Source organism: Belonocnema kinseyi, chromosome 2 (assembly GCF_010883055.1).
Source record: "Belonocnema kinseyi isolate 2016_QV_RU_SX_M_011 chromosome 2, B_treatae_v1, whole genome shotgun sequence".
Classification (NCBI taxonomy): Eukaryota; Metazoa; Arthropoda; class Insecta; order Hymenoptera; family Cynipidae; genus Belonocnema; species Belonocnema kinseyi.
This window is the reverse complement of record NC_046658.1, coordinates 116,763,832-116,775,891: the sequence shown is the minus strand read 5'-3', so window position 1 is coordinate 116,775,891 and position 12,060 is coordinate 116,763,832. Positions and strand designations below refer to the sequence as shown.

General features: G+C 29.7%; 1 protein-coding gene across 8 annotated transcripts in view; it reads right to left on the bottom strand.

The window, feature by feature from the left end:
- Nucleotides 1-5,962: 5,962 nt before the first annotated feature.
- Nucleotides 5,963-12,060, bottom strand: part of LOC117167717 (hexokinase type 2) — an 84,011-nt gene continuing 77,913 nt past the window's right edge. For all 8 annotated transcript variants that reach the window (XM_033352856.1, XM_033352858.1, XM_033352855.1 and 5 more), the window contains 2 exons: nt 11,138-11,408; nt 5,963-7,478 (listed from right to left, as the gene is read on the bottom strand). In XM_033352856.1, the coding sequence (XP_033208747.1) occupies nt 7,401-7,478; nt 11,138-11,408 (349 nt within the window). In that variant the 3' untranslated portion in view covers nt 5,963-7,400. The remainder of the gene's footprint in view (nt 7,479-11,137; nt 11,409-12,060) is intronic.

The window sequence follows — 12,060 nt, the reverse complement described above, 5'->3', positions numbered from 1 at the left end:
TAGTTAAGATTTTAGGTAGATTTTAAAGATTTAAATTATTTCCCAACGATTTTGAAAATTTTCGAAGGTTTCGCTAAAATTTCCGATCGATTAAAAATATTTCACAAAGATGTAAAATATTTAGCACAGATTTTGGATTTTAAAAAGATGTCACAAAGATTTGATTAATTTCTCTAAGATTAACAAAATTTCAAATATATTTCGCAAAGATTTCGGATAGATTTAAAAGATTTCACAAAAACTTTAATTATTTCACAAAGATTTCCGATAGACTTTAAATATTGCACAAAGATTTCCCAAAAAGGTTTCACAAAAATTTTAATAATTTCACAAATATTATCAAATATTTTTAAGTTATTTTAAATATTTTGCAAATATTTTCAAAGATTTCAATTAGAACAAATTTCAGACATATTTCGAAGAGTGCACAAAGATTTCAATGATTTCTGAAGGATTTCACAAAGATTGAAATAAATTCACAAATATCATAAAATATTTCCAATATTTCGCAAAGATTTCCAAAGATTTCAGGTAGATTTATGAAACAATTCAAACGATCCGATGAATTTAATCATTAGATTTCAGAGGGTTTGTGAGGATAAATTCATTTGTTTGGTTAAAGACTTAATTTTAGTTGAAAATGTATCTCTCGTTGAAAGTGTAACTATTTTCTTTCGAATTCGTTTTTTTTTGTAGAGTGAAAACTTCAAATATTTTGCTAACAAATTCTACTATTTGCTTGAAAATTACCTGTTTTGTTCAAAAGTAACTTTTTATTGAAAATTCGTCCTTTTGGCTTAAAAATTCATTTTTTCCCGTAAAAAAATGTAATATTCTTTTGGCTAATGATGAAACTACTTGATTAAAAAATATGAGTACAAAATCTTGCTTTAACTAATGTAAATGTAAATTGAAGTTACTTTGTCTAGTAACTGTACCTGTAACGAGTTCCATATCACCATATCTCAAAATTAGGATTTTGATAGGATTTTGAGCTAGATCGGCCATTTAGAAATATGTGATTTTTCTTATTTTAGATATACAACAAACAAAAACTGTTTCCTTATTTATATGAGAAAAACTTTTTTGATATTCAAAATACAGCAATCTTATATTTATTAGTTTATTTGTGCACGTCTTCGAGACGCGTCGATCGACGATTTAAAAAATATGTTGTTAATTTTGTCATATGAAGAAAGTTTTTTTAATTTTGGGAATACAATAGTAATGTATAATGTAATATATATGTTCGCGTTGATTTCTTAATTGAAGAAGCTTTTACGCTCTTATTGAAAATTCCGACGTCTGAAACAACGCCCTAAGCTACGTGGGAAACGACGTCGTAAATTACGTCTAAAATGCCGTCAGAAATTACGTGCGAATCAATGTAAGGGATGTTCGTCGGAAATTGGGATAGTAAACGACGTATGCAGGTTCCAACGTTGTTTCTGACGCAGTTTACGGCATACTTTACAAAGTCGTATCCGGCGTAGTTTACTACGTCGCTTACTACGCAATTTACGTGTCATTTCATACATAGTTTACGACGTCCTTTCCGGCGTAGTTTACGATATCACGCAAATTATTTTTCCAGGCACTGGTTGTCGCTTTCAATGAAACAAGATTATATATTTATTAAAATTATTTATTTAAACTTTTTGTTGCTACAATATTTTAAGATATCTATCAGGCAGCATATAAAACGAAAAGAAAGAATTAGAATTTTATTTCTTTTATTACTTATAATAATTAAGTATATTATTAGAAAAATAATATCGCGTTATCGTAAACTACGCAGTGAATGACGTCGTAAACTACGTATCAAACGAACCCGTAAACTACGCCTTAATTGACGCCGCAAACTACGCCGGATACTATACGTCTAAAGGTACGTCGTAAACTGCCTCGGAAACGGCGTCGGGTCCTACGTCCTTTACTATCCCAATTTGCAACGTACTTTCCTACGTCGTTTCATACATAGCACAAGACGTCATTTTCTACATAGCTATAATATCGTTTACTACATAGTTTACAACGTCGGGAAATTTTAATAGGGCGTATCATAACCTACCATAACCGACCAATATTGTTTTAAAATTTCTGAGCTGAAATATTTACTTCGTTTTAAGAGGATATGTTTAAAATTGGGAATGAAAGAATTGTATTGGATTTAATTGTTTGCGATTTCAAGACGCGTGGATTATTGAACTATACTGACGAACCTTCGGTGACCATTTATCAATCAATAACGAATTGCAAAATTAAAAAAGGTTATATTGTTTATACGAAGAAAACTTTTTTAAATTGGAATTAGACTGCTGTATAAGTTAAAAATTTTGTAATTTTGGCAGAACATATCGATTGACTTTTTGATGGGCTTCTTTGATTTTATGAAAATAAGATTATCGGCAAGACAGAAAAATAATTTCATGTAAAATGTATTGAATAATTTATTTATAAATTAATAACTAATTATTTTACATTATATCTTCATGTCCCGGAAGTTAGATCCGCAAACTTATTTTTTCTAAAAAATTTAAGTTGTGCTAAATTGTGGTAGACTTGTGCTCGTTTATGGCGTAAATAGTTTTTTGAAAAATCAAAAATTACGGGCAAAATTTTTGAAAAACGTTTTTTTTCTAGATCCGCAACTTCTTACTAGAGTAAAAAGAAAGGTTGTGCTATAGGCGGCTCGAAGTATACACAATTAAAAATAAAACTTGTGCTGAGTTGTGCTCGACAAATGCAGTCTTTATTCCCTCCAACAAAATTACGCATTTGTCGAGCACAACTCAGTACAAATTTTATTTTTTCAAAATTTGACTATTTTGGACATTTCGTGTGGAGTTTACATTTTGAGTTTTCTTATGAGAACTGTTGATCTCGCGTAACTTTGTTAGAGGGAATAAAGACTGCATTTGTCGAGCTCAATTTAGCACAAGTTTTATTTTTTCGAAATTTAGTTATTTTTGTATCTTGTATGTTTTTTGAGTTTTACATTTTGAATTTTCATGTGAGAACTGTTGATATCGCGTAATTTTGTTAGAGGGAATAAAGACTGCATTTATCGAGCACAAACTAGCACAAGTTTTAGTTTTTCGAAATTTCAAAATATAATAATTTTTTTTGGTTTTTTTTTGAAACGGTTAGGTTTTTGGAATTTTTATTACTTGCACAAAATTGTGTATACTTCGAGCCGCCTAGCACAACCTTTCTTTTTACTCTAGTAAGAAGTTGCGGATCTAGCAAAAAAAAGGTTTTCAAAAATTGTGCCCGTAATTTTTGATTTTTCAAAAAACTATTTACGGCACAACTGAACACAAGTCTAGCACAATTTAGCACAACTTAAATTTTTTAGAAAAAGTAAGTTTGCGGATCTAACTTCCGGAGTTCCGGGACATTATGTCTTTGGCAATCTGACGTGCAATATTGCACGCCAGGTTGCAGCGTAACAGTTCTGTTAACGAGGTCCGGATATCGGGTGCATTGTTTTGGTGTAATAGTCTTTTGTGCCTTTGGCACTCATTTTTTATATTTATTCATTGGAATAAACGACAAGGAAACGATTTCATTGGCATAATTATTTCATAAATGAAATTTCAGAATTGTTAATATCAGGTGAGTCGGGTTGAAACTCAGCATTCCTCTTAACAATTATAGGATACGAGCCAAAAATTACTTTCTAAATATCACCCACATAAGTTTGTTTTATAGGGCCCAAGTAAATCCCATAACTGAAAAATTGGGTTTTGCGAGTTTTGAGCAAAATTATCATTTTTTTAAGGTTTTTTAGAATTAATTTAAAATTAGTTTAAACAATTTAATGTTTATTTTAATTTTCTCTTATAATAGATTTAGAAAGTCGCACGTTTTACTTAATTTTTCAACTTGTTTTAAATTTTTCATTTAGAGCGATGCGGTTATCAATCAAATTTAAAGTCAATAATTGTTTAAACATTTATTATTATTTGTAATAATATTTTTTTAGAATAATGCTAGAAAGGTTCCTTTTTTTTTAAATTTTTCTACTTTTGATTCACTTTTTAGATAGAGTGAGATAATTTATTCATGTTAGCAAACATAATTTTTTTAACAATTTACATTGTACATACATTGTACAGGTAGGCAAAATCGTTTTCAAGTTTAGTTGCTTTCCTCGATTCGTTTTTACTTTACACTGCTTTTTACCCATATAATTACAAAAAGCGGAGTATTATTATATGATAATAATAAATGCAATTTAACAAATATAATTTTTTAAATAAATGATTATGTTTGATAACTATCTTCTCCTATAGTAATTCTATATATAGTTGCGGTTTTTTTCTAATATATTTTTAAAACTTTTTGTGGAGTTTTTACTTAGTGAGATATTATTTATTGCAAGTCAACAAACATAATTTTTTTAACAATGTATTATTGTTCATAAATATCTTTTGTAATAGTAATCCTGTCGAACTTTGCTGGTTTTTCATTTTTCTGTGGTTATCAGCTTTTCTTTGATTTTTTAGTTAGGAACAAATAATAAATATTAATATTAATTTAAACAAGAAGGCTCTAAATAACTGCTTGAAGGAAAACTTACATTCAATATGATCCATGTCTAAAATTTTAAGAATATTTCAGAAATCGGGTTTATTACAAAAAAATATATTCACCAAAAGAAGGAGACGGTTTAAAAGTGATTCTCTCTAATTTGTATTTATCATTTGTTTATAACTAAAAAGTCAATACAAAGTTGAAATTTTTAGAAAAAACATAAATTTTGTAACAATTATCTAAAATAAGAAATAGTAATAAATTGTTTAAACAATTAAATTTGTTAACTTGCATTAATTATTACATTACTAAATGAAAAGTGGACAAAAAGTTAAAAATTTCGGGAAAAACCCTCAACCTTCTAAAATTATTCTGAACGACTATTATCATATATAATAATAAATGGTTTAAACAATTATTTCTGTTAAATTTAATCGATTATTGCTTTGGCCAATCTGAAAAGTTGGAAACTTTGTAAAAAAGCGCGACTTTCTAACTCTATTCTAAGAGAAAATGGTTAAAATATAAGTTATTTAAACAATTTTAAGAGTGTAATGTAGTATTTTATGTATATGCATGAAAGTTCGAAAAAAATGCCAATGCATTTTTAGACCACCCTTTTTTAATTTTGTTTTCGCTCCAACTTTGAGAGTCTGCTTATAAAGTTTGGTAAGCGAAATATCAAACATTCTAATTATTCTCGAAATTATTTAAGAATGTACAAACTTCTATCCGTTATTTTACAGAAAAAGGTGACTTCTAAAGAACAATAAATACATCAACAAAAAAGAAGCAAAGTTTCTACTCTAATTATCAAAATGTAACATAGGATTTCATAAATTTTATTTTGCATTTTCAACGTGTACATAATTAACAACATTTATATTCTTAAATGTAAAAAATGTGATGAATCGAAATGATACATATAAAATAAAGCATTTTTACATCGTCGAAAGTATTTACTCACTTTATAGTCGCACCTATACATATTTTTTCATATCTCTCAGAGTACATAGACTCCGTTAAAAAAAAAATGTTTGTACCTTCTTAATTCTTCAACAACACATTGACTTGCATGCCCACGTAGTGTTGAAATTTTCAGAATAATTTGTTTTCAGCCGTCTTGTTTGCGCGTCGTGGCAGTAATAACAAACGTCTTTATTAATATGCTGTACTCACCGGTTTAAATTTACGCAATCGTCGAAGCATGATGCAAAAGAAAACTGCAGAATTGTGGAAGAAAGTAGTTTAAAAAACACAAATTGTTATAGTTTGTTGCTTGAGCTTCTTGTCGGCTTTTTCCTGCATCAAAATGATAGGGGCATCTTATCAGATTGACGATAATGAACGTGCCAACTTTGGATTTATCACTTTTATCGTCCCTTTATTGTAGGACCCCCTCCTATTCTCTTTTTTTGAGTTATTTACAGTCACGTTGGAAAAGCTTTGTGTTTCTTACTTATCAGATGTTCCGATTCATTAAAAACTTAGGTTTCCTTGGGTTTGTTTCAGTCTGGTTTGGAACAAGCACATCATTTGATTTCTTTTAAGCCAGGTGTAATTTTTCCAAATTATGATAGTCTTCTTTACAATTTAGAATATTTTTATTGGATAGCTTCATCCATATTAATATACTCGAATATCGGAACACCTTTATACATATTTCGCATACTTAGTTTCAGATAATGCATGAAAAGTTCGTTGGTTTTGAGAGGAGGGAATAGAGTAGGAAATTGAATAAACCTTCGGATAATTTTTTTGTTTTTGTTTTCCATTTTATATCGTCTACGAAAGACCTTCCAAGTGCATAAGGTGACCTTTCTCTCATCTGCACTCACGCGGCTTTTCATTCAAACTGATGAGTTCGACTTGTCGTTTCTGACATTATCATGCCGATACTAAACGACGATCAAACATCATCCACTCATTCCTCTATGTACACACGTTAATCTCCAATCGAGTGGAATTGTGCCTTGAAATTAAGTCAAACTTAATCATCGATCCGGTGAATAATCGCACACCCAGAAAAGAAACTCCACTATCTAATTTCCGTATTCCAGGCTTCGCATTTACGACTATTTTGCTCAGGCCTATGTTGGTATATTCGACTCGAGTAACTCCTATAAAAGTAACAATTTTTCATGTCGAATGGACACACAGTATTTTCGTGACAATGATAAGACTTTCAATGACGATAAAAGATCATTTATAAATCGTCTCGTATAGGGATCTGATTTAGCTGTACAAGTAGACAACATATTTTTCAACGTTGGTTTCTTTCCTCGATTCGTTTTTACTATATACCGTTTTTCATAAATAAAATTGATTAATAGCGCGCTATTATATTTATAATTTACAAAAAAATATCAAGCAATTATACTGCTCAGAAAACCCTTGCATCCGGGTATCAATTTGTCGTGTTTGTAGTGCTCGTTGGCAGTAGATTTTGCCAAAATTAGTAACAGAGAATCTCGCGCGTGAAAGTTTCGTTGACTCTTAATTCCTTTACAATAAATTATTTTGAACGACAGTGCGAGGTTGCGTATTTTAATTACAGCGACGATTTGTATCAAAATATATTAGAGAACGCGAAACATGCACAAAGTTAATTTTGATCGAGCCCTTCAGATTCCGAACGCGACTTTCGATCAAAGCTCGCTAACCGAATCGAATGCAGCAAATTGAATTTTCTAAATATCGAGGTCGTGTATAGGAAATATAATTTACAATCATCTAATAGTTTTAGGACTAGCCCTCATCGGCTACGCTTTGTGCTATATATGTACAACAGTGTTTCAATTTGTCATTAATTATACATATAATTGTATTCTAAATTCGATAATATGGCTCCGACGTTATCTTCACCGCTTTTGCGATGCTACTGCAGCGACCAGCGCTGCACCACGACCGCTACCATCTTCTGAAAGCATCAGGTCGAACTGAAAGAAAAAAAGATTAGGATTCAAGTACAAATTCAGCACAGAAAAAACAGAAGTTAAACTTTACATCGATTTCCGATGAAAGATTCGCTGCAAAAAAATTAACTTTACAGTATAAACTTTAACGAAATATCGGTTAAACTTTCTTTTGTTTTTTCATGACAACACACGTGTTTTGAAAAACATAAAGTTGTCAGAATAAAAATTTATCCATCTAAAAAATTTCCATTAGTGTACGTCAGCATGAAAAGGGCCCATATGGCCCGTAGGGAGTTACGTATTGGGGCATATAACCTGATAAATTCCCGAAATTTTAGGCCCAAAAAACCGTTAAGTTGAAAAACGAGTCACCGGGCATTTTTGAAGTTGGAACATGTTATATTTTTTCTTCGAACATGAAATATACCTACTCCCTCTTACTATCTGCATATACGTATAGTAATAAAATTTTAAAACTTTAAAATAAATAACTAAAAAAATTTAATTAATTTAAGGGCATGTGATACTCACATGTTTCCCCGGCTTTTTCCACAAAAAATAAAATTTTTACTTCGTTTTTCATCTCTGCCTTTCCGATAATCTGGAAATTATTTATGAAATAAACTTTTTTGATTGCCTGCAAACAAGGTTAGTTCCGGGAGATTAGTTACTATGTTTATTTGTAAGTCCAAAGTTTTCGGCCAAAAATATTGTGTAGTTTGGAAGTAACGCTCGGGTGAATTGTAACACACATAACCTCGAAATATACACGCACGTTGTTAGAAAAATCAAAAATTTTTTGATAAAAAAACCACAAAAAAAGTGTGTGGGGACGTCCGTTAGTATGTTCGCTATCATTTCCCAGATTTTGAAGGCAAAATATTTCTTATCCTAGGAAAAAAGCCGAGGAATCGAACACTGATAAAATCGATACTATTTCCTAAGCGCTATGCAAATTAATCACATTTTGATAAATTAAAACTTTTTTGAATTAAACTACTAAAAAAGTGTGTGGGGACGTCCGTTAGCATGTTTGCTATCATTTCCCAAATTTTTAAGACAAAATATTTATTATTCTAGAAAAAAAGCCGGGGGAACCTAATACTGGTAAAATCGACAATTTTCTAAGTACCACATGCCCTTAATTAAAATAAATAAATTTGTAGAATTCCTGGTTGAAGAATAAATTCCAAAAATAATAATTTTGATCTCAACTTTGAATTTTATGCGTCGGTTAATCCGGGCATTATTGAATTTTTAAACCGAGAAAGGGATATTTTTAAGCAAAAATGGAATAGTTAAACTTTAAGGGCTATGTGATGAGTGGATCACGTGACCAGATTCCTACCTTACCGACACTTTTTATTTTCTAACTTCTATTTACACGAAGCGCCACATCGAGTCGAAAATTTGGGATACTAAACAAGAAGCACTAAGAATTGTGGGTCTGGTCCTAAATTTGTATAATTATGAAAAAAGTTTATTGTTGCAAATAATTTTTTTTTACTTTTTTCATAATTATAAAAATTTAGGAGCAGACACACCTTTCTTAGTGCTCCTTATCTATAATCTCAAATTTTCAACTCATCGTGGAGCTTTGTGTGAAAATAATTTGGGAAATAAAAAAGTGGCGGTAAGGTAGGAATCTGGTCACGTGACCCACTCGTCACATGGCTTTAATTAAAAAATAATAATTTCTAGTTATTAAAGAAAACGAATTTTCTACGAAATAGTTTTTGTTACTAAATTATTGAATTTTCAAAACAAGATAAAAATTGTCTATACAAGAAGTTGATTTTTCAAATGAAAAATATGAAAGTTTGATGAAAAAATTTATTTTTATTTTTTTAAGAAAGTAGTTCTTTATAAATTAAATAACAAAAATTAAATTTATAAAATTTATTTATTATTCCAAGGGACGTGCCACTCCTTAATTTACTCCGAGAGAATGAAAAAGTCGACAAAAGTGACTAAAATAAAAAAAATTTAATTTTAACGAATTTAGGATCAATTCTTAAGATTTTAAAACAATTTAAGTTAAATTCATACTCAAATTCGAATTATTTGGAAAAAATTTAAAAAATTATATGATAACAATTTAAAAATTTATAATACAATTTAAAAGAAATTCACGTGAATTCAGAAAGTTTGAAACAAGTTTAGAAAATTTTTAGGAAATTCAATAGAATTTGATGATTAAAACCTTATAAGTCCTGTAAAATCATTCGATATTTTCCAAAATTGTAGAAAATTCTTTAACAGCCGCATGAAAACTGTTATATAAATGAAAACTTCTTGGAATATTTTTAAAACCCCTAAAATATTTCTAACCTTTCAAATTATTTGGAATTCCTTAAAATTGTTTAAAACATTAGAAAATTTCTTGAAATTTTTAAAAATGACCTAAAATATTTCAAATCCTTTGGAATCTGTTAAAATCCCTTAAAACTTTTTAAGACTGTTGAGAATTCTTTTGAATTTTTAAAAATACCCTATAATCCTTAAAATCCTTTAGAATCATTATGAATTATTTAAATCTTTTAGAAATTCGCAACAAATATTTAAATTTCTTAAAAATGATTGGAAATGGCTTAAAAGTTTGTAGAGCTTTTGGAAAGTCTTTTGAATTTTTAAAAGAAAGTGTCTAGGCTAACTGAAAATATTTTCTTTATGCGTACCGTATTTTGGTGAACCTAGATACGGTCTTTTTAGAAATACCTTAAAATATGTTTAATTCTTCGAAATCCCTTCAAATTATTGAAATAGATTAAAAGTTCCTTTGAATCTTTTTAAATATCGTAAAATCTTTGAAATTACCTTGAAATGTTTGAAAACATTTAAAATATTACGAAATCTCTCAATTCTCGCGAATAAATTCTTTAAAATCCTCGGAAATCTTTTTAAATCGCTTTGAACATTTTTAAATATCTTAAAACCTTATAGGCCCAATACAAAACGTTCAATTAAAGCAATTTTTAGTTATAAAAATTAAAAATTTCAATCACTATTTGAACTTTAGGAGTTTCAAGAATTGAAATTATACTAAAAAAGAACTTTAAATATACGGCAATAATGATATCATTTCCAAATTTCATCGTCAAAAATTAATTAAATAAAGAATCGATTTTTAAGGGCCCGATCGATTATATTAAATTAGGACTTAAATTGTTCTTACGATGACAAGAACTGTAAATAGATTATTGAAAATGGTCTTTATAACATATGATATGAAATATAAGATATTTCAATTCATTGAATACATTTTTCTTCCACAACAATTTGTAAAATTTTCAGGCAAAAAATAAAGTGACAGCCATTTCGCGGTCTACTGGTCACCCTGATAATTTGTTAGAACGTTCCTGTTGGAGACTTCAATTCATTTAAAGAATTACAAAAAATTATCATTCACTCTCATTGAATAGATATTTTTCTAGACAAATTTGTATAATTCCCGGTCTAAAAATAAATTCACTATCTTTTCCCGGTTTCCTGGTTCAGTGGCCACCCTGATAATTTGTTAGAACGGTCTAGTTCGCGAACTTCAATTATTTTCAAAGATTAAAATAAATCCCTTCTACTAAACCAGAAAGAAATTTTTCACGTGGAGTTTAGGATTTATCCATAAACTAACAGTATGTAGCAGCAATTCGCGGTTGAAATCAGAATCTCAGTTAACTCACCTTATGATTTTGTAATTGGCCAATCTTCTCAGTCATGAGATCGTGAAAGTGAGGATGAAATCTGTAGACAGAACCATCAACGCCGACGGTAACATTGTCTTCTCCCATTTTGTTCAGAACTGCAGCTATTCCTGCACTGGCCAGATGTGCTGCTCTCCTTGATACTACCGAACAAACGTATCTCACATTCTCACAGTCTTGATCGGTCACATTCCTAATTCCTATTTCTGCTAAAACCTCTCGACAATTTGTATACTTTCCTTTGGGGTCGCTGAAAACAAAATGTTTCGTGAATTGCATATTTTTATTGAATTTTCATTGGACTACTGAAAGGTGGACTTAAGGATACCAGACGCCAAATACTACAAATCGGGACACTTAAAAAAACAGGACCTTTAAAAATGGTGAACAATTATAAATAACAAGTATATTTATTGAGTATCTAATTTTCCTTAGCCTACTTAATTTTATGACCTTAATAAATACTTATGAAAAGCTTGATATGAAAAGTATTTCAAATTGCACACAGGAACGGAAAAAAGTATTGAACAATTTAAAAAATTCCGAGTAACCGTCAATGTTTGTATTTGCCACGAAAAATTCGCAAGTTTTCTAATTGGAATACTTATAAAATTATTACATATATTATAAGATTTCAAAATCTGAAATTCCCTTCTATTCGTAATTTTATTAAACAAGTTTAGACATTCAGCGGCAAAAACTTGTACTCGATTAGATCGCGCACTTTTTGAGCAACACCATCTATTATATTTATAACTTCAATCACGTTTTTACGTTCTTTTTCTAAAATTTTAACGATGTACAAAGATTTGGGAAGTCCAAAGTGGGTTTATGCCAGGAAGGTCATGTACGGATCAAATATTTAGCTTACGGCAAATAACAGAAAAAAGTTTGAGAGTAGG